Raw genomic sequence first — 17,086 nt, 5'->3', positions numbered from 1 at the left:
CGCCACGCAATTACAGAACCTTGGCAGCTCCCTCACGAAGACCTAATGACAACCATCCGAAATCCTCACGTATTCATTACACGATTAAACGAAAAAAAAACACCATTTACCATCTTTATACCGAAGAGCAAATCATTGGTAGGTGGCCATTTGCAAAGTCGGCACGTCTGAAAAGCTTCTGAATTCAAATTGCGCGGGAATCGTTTTTTTTTAATAATGAATCTAAGGTTTCATGCGTTCATGTGTCAAATGTTGTGGATATTCACAGTTTTAAATGGCAAGCCTGTGAAAGGTATTCCGGGATATGGAAGAAATTTGATTATTAAAGCTTTGCCTCCGATAGAGGACTACCAGAGCAATGTGTATGAAGTCATAATGGAGCCATATCTCTATGTGAGTTTTTTTATAGTCCTAAATATTTTAATGAAAATTGAAAAAAATGAACATTCATTTTAAAAACATTAGTCATATTCTAGCGTAAACAAATACATTGTGTGCGCTGTTGTTATAATTTCTATAATCGTTTTAGGTATGTTACAATTACAAAATGGAGCATAAAATACCTATATTTTTATTGTTTGGACTATATATATATACAGTTTATATAGATATTTTGACGTGAGAATTTTCGTTTGAAAATTAGGTTGATTTTTTGGTTAAGTTGAAATTTCATCCTGCTGTTATTTTTTTTTTGTTTCAAAAATCGAACCTGGTCTAAAATTATCATATATATTTTTGAAAAAACGGTCTATAATTTCTATATTAATTATAGAAAAACATCATAATGAAATTATAATACTTATTCCCTTATGCTTTTATAAGGCAAATAATTCTCTATCACCTTATTTTCGTCATAAAGTCACTTAGGTAGTTAGTTAAACGTTTTAGTTATAGTTAAGTAAGTAGGATATTTTTTATATATTTTTATCTTTATCAAACGGCAAAGCTAAAAATATAGGTGCTTAATTAAATAGTAACTAATTTTGAAATTTGATATCGGGTTTGATGGAATTTTTATTTTTGTAGGTAATAATGTTTTTTTCATCTTTATAAGGTAAACGAACTTGCCTAATGGTAAAACGTGGTAATGTCAATCAAAGAGCACATAAATAAAAAACTACATGCCACTTAAGCACTGCCATTTGATGACGGACGTGACACCTACATTTACTATAGCATCTTGTATTTGATGCTATTTTGTAGCAAATTTTTGAAGCATGTTTAGTTATCTCTCTACCATTCTCTCTATGTATTTTTTTTAATTTACAGGGGACTTAATACTCTTCTTTATAAATTCTCTGACTCTACTTTTTAAATGTGGTCTGATACTAGGAAAAAAAAATAAACGAACACAAACAATAGAGTGATAGAAACTGACGAACGTAGAACTTGTTTATGTAGTATACATATTATTATTAGTCTGTGGTAGAACCTTCTTGACTCGCCTTGTTTTTGTTTTTTTTTAATTTTTGTGAAAACAAAGTAATTAAACGTTTTTACAATGGGGAATATTCGTGTTTTTCTTTTTTGTCTTAAATTAATAGTTACGTATTTTATATCGTAGAAAAAATACTAATGGGCTGCAAAATACTCTAGATATTTTTAAATAATTTGGAAAATCCAAAAGTGCACGCCTCATAATTTTTTTTTAATAAATATTTATTAATTATTATTTTTGCTTATTTAATAACAATTAAACCACATCGAATCAGACCCTGAAAAATGAAAGGGTTCTATTCCTGAGCATACTCAAGCGTAAGAGAAAAAAAAAGACTCGATTAGTAAAGTATTTCGGTCGCTATCGTGTTAACAAGAAAAAGGATCCGCACATACAGACACACGGACGTCCAAGACAGAACTTTTTTAAACTGTTTTTTAACTAGTTTAAATAACAAAAATGACATCAAAAATATCATGAACGTTAAAAATAGTATTTTTTCTTAATATGTGTGTGTATGTATTATCTTACAAGTGCAATGTATGATACATAAAGACATTTTAAGTTTGAAAAATCAGATGTTTTGCGCGAAGTGACAGTAGTACCCACCTCAACGCTTCGCTTATGAGGCGTGCAAAAAAGACTCGATTAGTAAAGTATTTCGGTCGCTATCGTGTTAACAAGAAAAAGGATCCGCACATACAGACACACGGACGTCCAAGACAGAACTTTTTTAAACTAGTTTAAATAACAAAAATGACATCAAAAATATCATGAACGTTAAAAATAGTGTTTTTTCTTAATATGTGTGTGTATGTATTATCTTACAAGTGCAATGTATGATACATAAAGACATTTTAAGTTTGAAAAATCAGATGTTTTGCGCGAAGTGACAGTAGTACCCACCTCAACGCTTCGCTTATGAGGCGTGCAAAATGAAATTTAAAACTTTTAAAAAATTTAAGCAATTCAAACGCCGACATTTTGCGCGCGCTTTGCGTGACGTCACATGACACGTCGAGTGGGTGTTTAATGTTTACCTTATTGTTTACTGTGGAGTGATGAATACAATGTCGTGTCATGACGTCCAATTCGTTCGACCTATGGTGGCGCGTTTTGGAAGTTTGAAGTTCGCCGTTTTGATAAACATAAAACATAGATAATACAAAAATATAATGGCACCAATTTACAGGGGCTCGGCGAACCGTATCCAATCACCGGAGAACGCAGCGAGAAGCAGATTGACTTGGAAGTGAGTATCATCACTATTCACTACATAGTATAAAACAAAGTCGCCTTTTCTGTCCCATATCCCCATGTATGCTTAAATCTTTAAAACTAAGGATTAAAGATTTAAGCATACATGGGGACATAGGGACTTTGATGCGTTTTTTTTTTAAGTTAGAATGATTCAAGAGGAAGGTTTTAGTATCTATAGGTATAATTTATTAGGTCTAAGACAAAGCAGGCAAAACCGCGGGTGGTAAGCTAGTTAAACTCTGTGCTTTGGAAAGCATCAATCACAGATCAGTGATAAATACAATAGGGCCATATTTTGAAACATCTTTCAGCTTTCAGCCAACCTAATTTTCTGTAATATGATGATTCAAAAGCGCTTCTAAACGAATTTTATTTGTTTAATAACTGTTTGAGTTTAACAATAGGAATTGAATATTTTCTTAAATTTTCCAAGTCTTTACTCTCGATTAAGGAAGCGTTTACATGTGAGTAATTACACCCAATAATTACCATCAATCCCGTTGAATGCCATCACGAAAAGCACGATGTTTAGCATTTGGACAAATTTGCATACGATACCGTAGTAAAGTTGAGTCACGATTTTTCAATGCTTTGTGATGAGTTGCCGTTTCCTTAATCAATATTTACATGACGTAATAAATAACTAATAATTGTCTTCATTGCAAAAAAATATATTTTCGTATCATTCACATTCACAATTCGTCAATCGTGATGCCTTACGACATTATGTATCTAAAGTGGTGGAAAAGCTAAGTGGAAAAGTTTATTTCCATTTTATTAACGTCTAGGTAAAAGCAGATTTATATTATCTGTGGTTTAAATATAAACAGTTGTAATATTATTATGTAGGTATTAGTTACCCCAATAGAAAAAAAAATATTCGTTAAATTAATTGTACACACAATATCTAAAAGGCGGGATACAAAATAATTCCATTTCTAACTATAATCACCTATTATTTTAGAAAGACATAGTTAGAATTGTAGATTAAATCTTCATCTAATATGAAAGATATGAATAACTATCCATAATCAAGTATTAAAATCTACAATGTCGCGTGTAACGAAGTAGTCAAGGTGGTTTAACTAATTACATGTAAAATGCATATAGATAACAACAGTTTAAGTACATTTAATTATTCAGCTTAGACTTTAGATAAGAATGACTTTATTACTTATGGAATTTTATTCATAATCTTTGTTTGAATAACAGGTTCTCACAATATATAGGTATTATTTTAATTCAATAGATATACAGATAGGATGTGCGCTTGTTGTTTTATTGCACGCCTCATAAGCGAAGCGTTGAGGTGGGTACTACTGTCACTTCGCGCAAAACATCTGATTTTTCAAACTTAAAATGTCTTTATGTATCATACATTGCACTTGTAAGATAATACATACACACACATATTAAGAAAAAACACTATTTTTAACGTTCATGATATTTTTGATGTCATTTTTGTTATTTAAACTAGTTAAAAAACAGTTTAAAAAAGTTCTGTCTTGGACGTCCGTGTGTCTGTATGTGCGAAATACTTTACTAATCGAGTCTTTTTTTTTCTCTTACGCTTGAGTATGCTCAGGAATAGAACCCTTTCATTTTTCAGGGTCTGATTCGATGTGGTTTAATTGTTATTAAATAAACAAAAATAATAATTAATAAATATTTATTAGAAAAAAATTATGAGGCGTGCACTTTTGGATTTTCCAAATTATTTATCAATACATTAGTATTGTCGTATTATCCTGTACTATTCTACAGGAGTTAAAAAAATTGTATTATCTTCGTATATTATCGTATTTCTTGAAACGTAAATCTGTTTCTATTTTCTAATAATGTTTTTTGAAGTGAAACTTCTTTAGGAGCGTTGAGAGTAAAATTTCAAGGTCGCGTCATGGCAACCGTCACGCCATGGAGTAAGGAAGTTTCACTTCTAACACGTGCTTGGCACACGCACTCTTTTTTTGTTTACAAGTATTCTTTCCATAGGGCTACAGAACCCACGGTCTTCAAGCAGTCGCCTACCTCAAAGCAGACGAAGGCTCTAGTGTAGAGGGCACACTCATATTCACGCAGGTGCTGCCCAACGGCCCTGTGACCATAGAGGGGAATGTCACGGGCCTGTCTCCAGGTCTACATGGTCTGCATGTGCACCAGGCTGGATCTATTAAGGACAATTGTCAGGATATTGGACCGCATTTTATTGCGTATTATGTGAGTCTACTGGACGTATTGAATGAATTCTTAAATTGTTCTTTAAAAACAAAATATGACTCCTGGTTTTACATGCTCTGTCATATTACGATAAACATTTTGGATTTTTATTTTGTTAAAGTTTGCTGGCTAATATTTTTCAGTATTTTACAGTATTGAATAGGTTATAAGCTGGATTTGAAAGTATTTCCACAATTAACAATGTATCATCTCGATAATAATCCTATTTATAATTCATTCAGAACATGTTCAAAACTCTATAACCTACTTTCTTACAGGGTCGTCACGGCGGTCCCCGCGACCAGATCCGCCACGTCGGTGACTTGGGCAACATAAAGGCTGAAGAGAACACCCTTCTGAACGTCAAAATCGTCGACCATTTGGTGTCTCTCGCTGGCCCCAGGTCTATAGTCGGCAGGGCGATCGCTGTGACCAGCAGTGAAGACGACTATGGCAGAGCTGGTACTGAAGATAGTGCGGTTAATGGTACCTCTGGACCAGCTGTCGCGTGTGGGGTTATTGGCTACTTGTATTAAATTGTGTTGATATTATTACAATGTAAATTTCTCAGTAAAGATAAGGCATCTAGAAAAACTGCGCGTTTAATGGAATTGCTTGTTCCAATTATTTTTGTATAGAGTTTTTAGCGCCTTTATGAAAATACACTACTTAATATAAATTATTTTTTCTACTCAAGTACTTTCGCAATTACAATAAGCGACGTAACAAAGTTATTTATGTCATAAATCTTCAGACCAATTTTTAAATAAAGAATAGTTTGAATCGGTTGTTTCATTTATCCAAGAACCAACATAAAAATAGAGTTAAATAAAACAAATCAAATAATATATCTCCATATATTTCAAGCTGTATAAAAAACAAAAAAAACAAAGTATATGTAAGAAAAACAGCAACAGTATATAAATGCTCTTAAATGTATGAAAAAATAACCATCACTGGTTGCCAAAAAGACTATACAACGGGAAGCTCTTGTAAATACAAAGTTACATTATCTGTGCGTTGATAAAAATATGATTAAAAGTAAAAACTGTATAAAAGAACACTTATTCATAACAGTCACCACTCAATAACTTAAACTAACGACGTAATTATGTAAATAGCATTTAATAAATAGTTATTGCTCTTACAACACGCAATCGTGTTACTTCCATTTATTATTGACTTAAAAAAGCGCGGCAAACAAACCAGTACAATGGCGGACTTGCCGCCATGTTTGACAAGTGACAACATAGATTTGCCGCCATAATGAGTGTGTATACGAAAACTTGATTTTTACACACTTTAACGTATTTTTAAAAGTTCGATTGCATGTTATAAAGGAACGTGTAGAGTTTATTGTAGGCCGAGAGAGTCAATGAGGGTCTGTGCCTTCGCGATGTAGGCCTTTTGTGCGTCCTCCTTCGACATGCCTTTCTTGCCGCTCCAGGCCTGGAACTTGGCCTTACCCTTCAGGTCCAACAGACCGGGCTTATCTGTAATAAATACAAAGAAAACGTTACTTAAATGTGCTATACAATTAGGTAAAATGAAGTCCCTTGAGGTGTTCGTTGAATAAATGGGAGATAAAGTAAAAACCTTTATTTTACTGATTTATTTTGTTAGGATCAAACAGGTGATCGGACTTTTGTGCAGTATATAACAATTATCAGGGAGTTAGGATTTGAAATACTTCTACTAGAAGGAATGAACCTTAATTGGTTAAGCTGTAATCCAGAGTTCTGTATAGGCACGATTTTCTAAGATAAATGACGTATAATATCTACGAGTACCTAATAAACGTCCATTATTTAACTGGTAACCTTCGATTGCGACCAGGACATTGCACCTGAGTCACTGCTAGATACGTTGAAATTAAACAACTGATCAATTATGCATGTGCGATTCATACTGTCTAATAACTAATTAAATGTTAATAATATTTAAATGATCTAGACTATTCCAGACGGAGAAAGGTCCATAGTTCGACGACATATCTTTATCGTGCGTCACAAGAGGAAAATATACTACCAATTATAGAAAGAGGGATACTATTCGCAAAGAAAAAGAAAAAGAAGTATATATTCTATAAAATTCCTCTTTTGTTGGATTCATTAAGTACCATCTATATTAGTGTTCAAACCTGTATGAATGGTCTCTAGTCTTGAGTCATAAAAACTTTTATCATATAACAAAGAACAATACAATAGCTTTGACCTCAACCCTATGCCAACATTCATGTAATGGCTAATAATATTTTTAATATTTCTTATCTCTATAATCAAACGCAACGAATTTTTTCTTTACACTTTCCTTTCATCAAAATGTGAATGTAAACACACACACACACACACACACACCTAAAAAGGTTTAAAAAAATAAACGTAAAAATGCATTGTGAGTTTACGCTGCATATCTAATGTTGACTAATAAAAAAATGATGTCATTCGAAACGTAATGAATCATCTACTTTTCTCGAGAAAAAATATCGTTGAATAGATTGCAATCAGCACGAACAACTAGAGAAAAAGAAACAAGTATTTATCTAGTTAATTTGTGAGTATACCTACTCATGTTACTCTAACGACGTGGGAAACATATTTTAATTAGTTAATGTTAATATTAAATGAATTAAGTTTTCCTTGTCCCATGAAAATGTAACCCTTCCTGTTTAATTATCTGCTAACTTTAGTCTGGCCATACTTATAACAAAAAAATGCTACAAAATGTTACGTCGAAAAAAATTTTTTTTTCAGTTTTTCCTAATTTTCTTATCAAGATATAATTTTTATTGTGATTATTGATAATATTATAAAAAACTACAATTCATAAGCATCTACAGGTGTTTATTAATAAAACTGTATTAATTTTGATTCTGACCCTTGAATTTCCAATCCTTCCTAGATAACGTGATGGGCTTATCAGGCATTTGTTTCTTCTTTTTTTATTTAAATATAATTAATAAATTATCATACTTAGCTAAAACCGTATCAACGGATACGATATAGACTGATATTAAAACCGAATTATTAGATAAACAGGTAAATAACAATAACATGAAGATAAAATACCTTTTCTACGCACGATAGAAAAAATTAATAAACGAGCTGGGTTAGTAAAATAATTAATTGTGCGGAAAAATAGTAGATTATGTTCTAGTTTAAAGTTAAAGTACCTACTTAGGGAAAAAACTATACCTACGTCTTATAACAAAGTAGGAGATGGTGCAAAAATACCTTGATTTTGAATTCACGCAATTGAAGGTTTACTTATATTAGGTAGGTACGTAATGGTGTTATGCTATTCTATACTGGAAAAAATTTATGAGTTTAATCCTTATTTAATCTCAATTAAATCTACCTACACTGAATTCTGTATATTCAGTAATTCGACATTATATGGTGAATATTTAAAAAAAGCGTGTGTGCCGAGCACACACGTCAGAAGTGAAACTTCGTTGGAAAGTTACAAGAATACCAAAATCGTACGACGTGACGGTTTTGCCATGACGCGACCTTGAAATTTTACTCTCAACGCGCATAAAGAAGTTTCACTTATAAACATAATCGTTCTGTGTATCATCATATAGGTACTATAATAAATACAATTGCGTCTCTTTTTACACGCTTTATATTAGCTTCACCTGTATTTTTGTAACCGACTTCTTTGGGCGCGATTTTGACCCACTTTAAACGGCCAGATTTCGTTCAAACTTTGTAGATTTATTGAGGACCGATGACAATACACTAGTTAATTTGATAAAATAAATAATAGTTAAAAAAAAAATAAAAAACACGCTTTTTATAGAAAACCGACCTAAAAGCGTGTTTTTTAGTTTTTTTAAACTATTATTATTAGTAACAAAATAATATTTTGGTTTATGCGTGATTATCAAACTGGTTTAAATTTTGAATGTGATCCGACAAAATATACTTATTTGCTCCACATTGGATAAAAACCTTGTACATATTAGAATTAATTATTATCGTAAGGTAAAGCCTTCACCATTGATATAAATTTAAATAATATTGGCCTTTTTGTGGACACGTGTATAAAATACAAAATTATAATATTACGTGAAAACTAAAGAGCAAAATTATGGAGTTATTATGAGTTATAATACTTTCGATTGTCACGATGCACATAATTTTTTATTGTTTTTTTTTTTCGTTTTTTTTTGTTACTTCGGTCGTATATATAATGTTTTTTTGACACGTGCGTTAGGCTATAATTTGTGTAAATTTAATAAAGTATAGATTCGTCATTATAACTGGGTCTGTTAGGCTATTCACCACTAAACACCTTTTACCAACGTTTGTTACAGACCAGAAAATACATGAAGTAGTAGATAGTAGGTACCTAGTCCTAAAATCGTTTTCAAGAAATACTACTTATTATTTAAAATCAAGAATTAATTAAAATAATGAGATCGATAAGTTTAAAAATACAAGTGCAATGTATGATACACAAATAGACATTTTAAGTTTGAAAAATCAGATGTTTTGCGCGAAGTGACAGTAGTACCCACCTCAACGCTTCGCATATGAGGCGTGCAATATACTTAACATATCAATTTAATAAGATTTTTTAATAAATACTTAAATACAAACACAACATTTTCGTACAAAAATATGCGCCTATTCTTTTTATAATGATTTTATGTAACTGCCTAAACAAGATTTTTCTTGTTTCTATTAATTTCCATGAACTGGAAGGCGAACCTTTTTGTTAAGATTCATGTAACAGAAGTAATAAATAATAATGTTCAGTTTTCAATTATTTACATTAAAATGATTTTTTATCATATCAATAATTATAAAAACAAACATAAGTAATCTTAGGTTAATATAAAATTTTCTGCATTTACAAAATATGATTGCAGATAATATTTTTGAAGTTATACGTCTTTTGGCGCGATGGAGAAAAATGATGAGAGTATTTTTTTCCATACGCGGTACGCCAAAGAAGTATCACTTCTAACGCGTGTACACACACTCTTTTTTTATTGTTTAGGTAGGTAAGTATTTAATTCATTTTGTTTTAGACCTATTACTCAATAATTAATAAGAACCATAGTAATCTGTAGTTATCTAAGCCATTTATTTATAATTAGTAATTGTGCCCCGCGGTTTTACCCGCATTGCTCCGCTCCTGTTGGTCTTAGCGTGATGATATTAATACAAAACCGTTTATGGCGACATCGTTTAGAACAACATACCGGTTAAATTGACCAAAATCAAAGGTCCTGGCTGAATATTATATGACCGCCTTATCAAAAACACTGGTTTTTACGACATTGTTTACTACGGCATACCGTATTAAGCGACCACATTTGGTTAATGTTTTCGGAGAATTATATCTGTAGAACGACCGGCTTGTAAACAATTTGAATAGGTAACTGTATCCACATCTGGCACAGTATAATAGTCAATGGGTATTATCGTAAAAGTAAACAAAGGTTAGGGTCCTTTGTAATTCTTAGAAACAAAGCACATGCATGCCGTAGCCTCAAGGCCCGCTTCGTCATATCTCTTAAGTCAGTTTGTTACTTATCCTTACACAAGGCGCACCTAAACATATTGTTGAGTTAACTGTGAAAATTGTAACATGTCGCAAAAAAGAAAACAATTCAATATCGAAGAAAAATCGCGTATTATTTCAAAGCTAGAGAAAGGAATTCCAAACAAAGACCTGGCAAAAGAATATGGTGTATCACACTCGACAATTTCAACCATTTGGAAAGAAAGGGAGAAAATTCAAATCCTTTACGACAAGAATTTTTTGAAAATGAAACGAGCCAAAACAACGCGGCATACGAAGGTTGAAGAAGCTTTGTTAAAGTGGTTTAAATATCAAAGGACAAATAATGAGCCAATAAATGGACCAATTCTTCAAGAAAAAGCAAACGATTTTGCTCAACGTTTTGGTGAAGATTTTGTTTGCTCGTCTAGTTGGATTCAACGTTTCCGGGCTCGACATGGCATTGTCGGCGGGAAAATGAGAGGTAAAGCTGCCAGTGTAGATAAAGATGCTGTAGACGAATGGATTACGCAAAAGTGGTCTACATTATGCGAAGGCTACAGTCCAGAAGACATTTATAACGCAGACGAAACCGGACTTTTTTACAATATGACACCAGACAAGACTTTAAAATTCAAAGGAGAGAATTGTTCGGGAGGAAAAATGTCCAAGGCGAGACTAACGATCATGGTTGCAGCAAATATGACAGGATCCTGTAAAAGGAAGCTTTTAGTTATTGGGAAATCTAAGAAACCAAGTTGCTTTAAAAACAAACGCTCACTGCCAGTAACGTATGAACACAATGTGAAGTCATGGATGACATCGGAAATTTTTGAAAGATGGTTACGAAACTGGGACGCTGAATTAAAAGCAAACAATAAGAAAGTTCTTCTTTTAGTTGATAATTGCCCTGCTCATCCGGCTGTTACTAATCTGAAGTGCATTAAACTCGTGTTCTTACCACCAAATGTTACATCTGTACTGCAACCTATGGACCAAGGTGTAATAAGATGTTTAAAATCTCATTATAGAAGACTGCAAGTGTTAAAGTTAATACAAAGCATTGACAGTAATAATCAGAACAGCTTTACGGTTCTTGATGCCATCTTGATGATATCAGAAGCATGGGAAAAAGTTTCACAAAAAACTATAGCTAACTGCTTTGGGCACGCAGGTTTTAACGGCCTTACAAGTCTTATAACAAGAACCTCAGATGATGTGATTGACGATGATGAAGAGGACAATATTTCTTTGGCTCAATTAGCCCAAAATTTACGACCTGCTTTATCTACTACTGAAACAGACGAGTTTATTTATTTAGATCAGTCTATTGCAATTTGTGCACCAGCTACGGAGGATGATATTGTACGTGAAGTTCAAGAGGAAAATGAAAATGAACAGGAAGACTCGCAAGAACAATTTACAGTGCCAACTTTGATTGACGGTCTCAATGCTGTTAGTGTATTAAGAAAGATTGTTCTTTTTAATGAAGAGTTCCATATGCAGGAAAATTGTGACGATACGCTGATTAAAATCCAACGTGAATTACAAAATGTGTATGCACGACAGAAGTGTTTCAAACAAACTAAAATTACAGATTTTATGCTGAAATGATGGAAAAATGATACTGTTCTTTAATATTATACGTTTGTATTGAAGTAAACAAAATGCGGTTTAATTTCCCACATGAATATACATATTATTATCTTTCCTATTAATACCTGTCACCGGTTGTTACGATGTCGTTATAACAGATTTTGACTATAGCCTATCTAACACCGAAATAATTATTCAAGTCAGACCAGTAGTTCCGAGATTAGAGCGATCAAACAAACAAGCAAACTCTTCGTCTTTAAAATATTTTAATATGTAGTATAGATGCTTACTAGAAAAATAAAAAAATAAAGGATAACTACAATTATTTGTAAACGTAACGATATTATATTTACGTAATTTAAAATGTTACCTTGATGTTTTTCCATAAAAAACATAGAACGTGGTTGCGTAAGAGAAACATAAAAAAATATTTTAAATAGGATTTCTTCATTACTAATTCTCACGGTAAGAATTAATGTTGTAATAGTATATTGTGTGCCTTTAGCCAACTTTATCAAATAAAAATAATATTCCTTATTCACAAATGCTTCTTAAAAGATAGGGCATATAAGTTTTAAGTAGCCGTAAATAAAATCACGAAGCATTTTTTTTTTTTTACATCATGACAAATCAGCATTTTTACATAAGAAACCCACATTTCTAAAAATCTAACGTGAGATTGGGGGATGGGGGAGGGGGTTAAATAACGTCTCACCAGGGGCAGGGGGAGCGCAAAAAATTAGCAAAAACACATCACGTAATTTATGGACGCCCCCTAAAAAACTAGTTTAATAATTTATTTTAATCAAATTTTACACTATCACAGAACGTAAGTTTCATCAAAATCGCTCTAATATTTTCTAAATATTAAAATAACATGTTTCGCGTTATTTCCTTGCCACACAAGGACAATATAACTGTATAGCCGATTTACGTAACGGTAAACCACTAAATAAAACTCGAATATCCTTAACAGCTTGTAAACAGGAAAGAAAGTCGCATTGCGTAAATGGACACACGTAATTGTACAAATAAACTGTTAATAATCATTAACAGTTTCCATAAGGATACTAAAAAATATTCCGATTTCATGAAAAATTAAAAATTTTATTGTTATTGCTTCATACCTTTTTTATACAAGTACATGAAAGAAAAATATATTCTTATTGGGTTATTGTTTTTCAACGTTGACCGACGTCTAGAATAAACATAAAACTAGAGATTAAATTTTGCCATAGATCCTAAAACAAAATTGTTCGTGTCTGATAATATTCACAATGCGTTTAGTGCTAATTTTAATTAAGAGGTTCTCATGATTTTTCTTATATCTTTAAGTCTACCAAAGAACTTGCCTTTAGAGTGACAAAACCAAATATTCAACCTTGCAGGGTTCATGGACACATTGTATTGAGAAATTATTTTTTTAATTAACTCAAAAAAGAAAAAAATCACCAACATAAGCATTTTGTCATCTACATCCATCAATTTCAGGTTTAAAATTACTATTTTTGAAGAAATGTCTACCAACCTGCTGGGTTAGCATCGCCGACTGTGCCCTGTTTGAACAGAGCGTAGATCTCGAGGAGATCAGCATCGCTGGGGCGGGACTTCAGCTTCTTGATGTTCTCAGCGGCTGTGTCGAATTGCTGTGAAAACATCACAGTTCATTACTTCACTTGCACAATCATTCTGACAACATTTGATCAAAACTAGAACTATCCCATAGTATATATCCATTTGCGGTCTTACTAATAAAATGTTACCCATTCGCTTTGCAATGGATTAGTTATTGCAATAACCTGTCTTGTTTTTATGATTGACGTTTCATGTGAGCAAGAGCAGGACAAAGCTATGGTAGAAAATGGTAGAAATTTATCCATTGTTTAACTTTATATTAGTAAGGCCGCTATAGTTTAAGTTTAACTAATTAAAACATATTTATTGATTGCTTTGCTTTACAGACAAGTTTGTAGGCCTTCTGCATCATGTCAGACTGAGGCGTTCTATGCCTATAGGGAATCAAATTCAGGACCCTAATGTTCAACGCTCACTCCTTAACCATTGTACCCATGACATGGATATTTCATTAATAACACACTGTCATAAATATGTCAAAAGTATTTCAGCTCAATTAAGGATAAATTCCTAGTACATAATATACATATAATACTAGCTGCTCCGCGCGGATTCACCCCCGTGGCTCCTCTCCTGTTGATCTTAGCGTGATGATATATAGCCTATAATAGCCTAGCCTTCCTCGATAAATGATCTATCTAATACCGAAAGAATTTTTCAAATCGGACCAGTAGTTCCCGAGATTAGCGCGTTCAAACAAACAAACAAACAAACTCTTCAGCTTTATAATATTAGTATAGATTTAACTTAGTAGTTAAATACTTAGACTGAACAGGCAGTTAGTAAATATACAAATGTCCTTGTACTTTATACACATTAAAATGAATTGTAACCACTATAACTGAGTTATTTGCATAATAAACCATTATAAGTACCATTACATTGGAGAAATAACTTTTAAACCCTATTTGACCTCTAAAAACTAGTTTTTCTTCCTGGGCTTTAAACCTACTTGGTAATTTTGTATCCAAAAAACAAAAATACATATTATTAAATACAGCTTTATATTCCGGCCTTTTCCAGTTTGGGTAAATTAATATTTAATAGATTTTAAAATATGATTCACGGTAAAGTAACAATATTAATCCGTCAGTCCTCGGATCACAGACACAATAGAAAATCTATTGTGTCTCGGCCCGATCGGGCCGCTCGGTGGTCAATGGGTTAATAAACATTTCTGTATTGGTTTAACTGTGTTTTTCTAATTTTTTAAATAAAAATTTGTTGTCACTAAATACATTTAAAGTCATAATAAACATAACTGATTAAATTTACAATGATTCTTTTGACATTAAAAATAAATAAAAACAACAATATTAAGAGTGATACAGTTAACATAGCAACAGCATAATTATAACGGACATTCAACTTTCTAAAGAAATACACTATAATGATTTCACATACCTAAATGGAAACATTACACATAAATTATCATAAATATTACGCGTACTCTATGACCTCTAAATAACTTATAAGACCTTAATAAAATCATAAATAAATAAATACATACCTCTTGGAGGGACATGGTGATTTGCGGGCTATTGACCTAAAAAAAAGTAAAAATATTTAATCTGTAACTAGCGACTGTCTAAATAAAACTACGTGACCAGCTTTAATCACTAGCATAGCTAGATATCAATACGAAGTGGATACGATTAGATTATACACCTACTTAAAAATATATATAACTCTAACTCACTTAGTTAGACTTGAAGGAACGAAGAGCGACGTCTGCTCACTTTGAATTATTGTTCAGAACTAAATATATTCTGATTATCAGGTAATTGTGAAACTGTTGTTCGAAACTGCAAGGAAGCAGCTATACGTGTTTTAATTTAATACGTCAGACCGTAGTAACACTTATATCAGTCCAATTAGCTGGACTTATTAATTAATAATAATCCAAGGAAGGGCACGCGAATTATGTAGAAGCACTAAGACGAGAAATTAATAATATAACTTAATTTTGAGCCTACAAAATCGCAAGTTCTACAAAAAGTTGCAATTTTGACATTGAACTTTCTATAACATGTCACTTTTCACACATGACATTGTCAACAAAAGTCGCGTTCGAGTAATGTGTTTCTCATTTTTGTTTTGAGCACACAATTTGAACACAATCTTATTTTCTTTTCCTTACCCTAATGATATGGTTTTTTATAGATGATGCTTTGAGCATATTTCGTAATTAAGGAAGGAAACCAACAAATGCGTCAATTTACATTCAGGTTTTAAAATTATAAGGTTAAGCTGGTTAAGGGCAATTGCCCGATGTGATGAAAGCTTCGTTGTATTGAAATTAATACAAGCAGTAGGAAGTTAGTGATAATGTAGGTAGTGTAGCCTGTAAGTCTATCAAGTACAAGGTAGAAACGATTTGAGAGAAAATAGTTTGAGCATTGTTTATCAAGAAAAATATCAATATATCTACTAAAAGGAGAGACAGATATATTATTTAAAATCACTAAGTTGCTGCCCAATGACCAAAAAGGGTGATCTTGTATCATATTTTCATTCATATTGTATAATATTTTCATTCTTACCAATAAAGATCAAGCATAATCGATTCAAATATAAATAACTTTAGTGCACAGGTCGTAGGATGAAGTGTAAATACCCCATTTAAACCTTTATTCGACCTATCTCATATTATAATTCATAATACATAAACGTTTGTAGTAAAGTTGTGGATTCAATGACTAGACAAGGAAAATCATCTAGTGTGTAGCTAGGTATTTAAGCTTTTAATGTATTTTCAACAGCGTCAAATTTTATTAAAATAACGTTACATAGTAACGTATGTATATTATGTATGTAGTAAACTCTTTTGATTAAGTATTGTAATAATTATAGTATAGTAGAGCCATTTTAATAGGCAACATTTGACAGTTCAACAAAATTCAACAACGTAACCTAGTAACGACAACATAGAATAACATGATATTTCGTTTTGTTAGAACTGCACATTTGCTTAACTTTTTTCAATTACGATTACATATAAATAATAATAATGACCGATGCAACTAATTTTAGGATTTGATTTTACTGATAAACCATTCTAAACATAATTAACATTTTCTTATTTAAAGAACTGACGTCGCTACAATTTTGTGTCAATAAACCTTTTTTCTTTTTAAATACCAGAGACGTTACTCTAAAAATCGAAATCTGACATCTAGAATCGAATGCATTGATTACTTGTGAATAAAAATCATCATAAATTATTGACATGTGTTTCAAGTTCGATTGACAAATGTTTCAAGTCCGTATCGATTAATTCGCTTTAATCGATGTTTTTAAGCATGTTACCACCCTATGAAGATAAAATTGATAGACGTCAAATGTTGCCTATTAAATTGGCTCAACTATAAAATAGATAATATTATAACAGATATTTTTTGTAAACAAATTTTTACATAAAAT

At 32.0% G+C, this 17,086-nt stretch overlaps 2 protein-coding genes across 3 annotated transcripts; one reads left to right on the top strand and one right to left on the bottom strand.

Annotated features, from left to right (window-relative positions):
• The first annotated feature begins 134 nt into the window (after positions 1 to 134).
• LOC149485636 (superoxide dismutase [Cu-Zn]-like) lies at positions 135 to 5,698 on the top strand. The gene is made up of 4 exons (XM_089698934.1): positions 135 to 393; positions 2,631 to 2,690; positions 4,691 to 4,915; positions 5,194 to 5,698. Exons 1-4 carry the CDS (start codon positions 217 to 219, stop codon positions 5,449 to 5,451), a joined length of 720 nt encoding a protein of 239 aa, XP_089555060.1. The 5' UTR covers positions 135 to 216; the 3' UTR covers positions 5,452 to 5,698.
• A 60-nt stretch (positions 5,699 to 5,758) lies between these two features.
• On the bottom strand, positions 5,759 to 15,638 carry LOC149485635 (acyl-CoA-binding protein homolog). 2 transcript variants are annotated; one of them, XM_089698941.1, is made up of 4 exons: positions 15,359 to 15,638; positions 15,174 to 15,201; positions 13,557 to 13,674; positions 5,759 to 6,408 (listed from the first exon to the last, which is right to left on the bottom strand). In XM_089698941.1, exons 2-4 carry the CDS (start codon positions 15,186 to 15,188, stop codon positions 6,269 to 6,271), a joined length of 273 nt encoding a protein of 90 aa, XP_089555067.1. In that variant the 5' UTR covers positions 15,189 to 15,201; positions 15,359 to 15,638; the 3' UTR covers positions 5,759 to 6,268. The 2 variants fall into 2 exon arrangements, with proteins under 2 accessions (XP_089555067.1, XP_089555065.1); XM_089698939.1 differs by having other exon boundaries at positions 15,174 to 15,209; positions 15,363 to 15,629.
• Between the last annotated feature and the right edge of the window lie 1,448 nt (positions 15,639 to 17,086).

Source organism: Colias philodice, chromosome 9, assembly GCF_061535455.1.
Source record: "Colias philodice isolate Cphi_HAF_F1 chromosome 9, ilColPhil1 Martin Lab GWU primary, whole genome shotgun sequence".
Lineage (NCBI taxonomy): Eukaryota > Metazoa > Arthropoda > Insecta > Lepidoptera > Pieridae > Colias > Colias philodice.
The sequence above is the reverse complement of the archived record's forward strand: the minus strand, read 5'-3'. Positions and strand labels throughout refer to the sequence as shown.

What these genes read in the sequence shown, in the direction of transcription:
- LOC149485635 (XM_089698941.1), bottom strand. An exon ending in CGGCGATGCTAACCCAGCAG is followed by an intron (nt 6,409 to 13,556) that starts GTTGGTAGACAT and finishes TATTTATTACAG; the next exon opens with ATAAGCCCGGTCTGTTGGAC.
- LOC149485636 (XM_089698934.1), top strand. Translation starts at nt 217, where the DNA reads ATGAATCTAAGGTTTCATGCGTTCATGTGTCAAATGTTGTGGATATTC. An exon ending in AGAAGCAGATTGACTTGGAA is followed by an intron (nt 2,691 to 4,690) that starts GTGAGTATCATC and finishes TTCTTTCCATAG; the next exon opens with GGCTACAGAACCCACGGTCT. An exon ending in CGCATTTTATTGCGTATTAT is followed by an intron (nt 4,916 to 5,193) that starts GTGAGTCTACTG and finishes ACTTTCTTACAG; the next exon opens with GGTCGTCACGGCGGTCCCCG.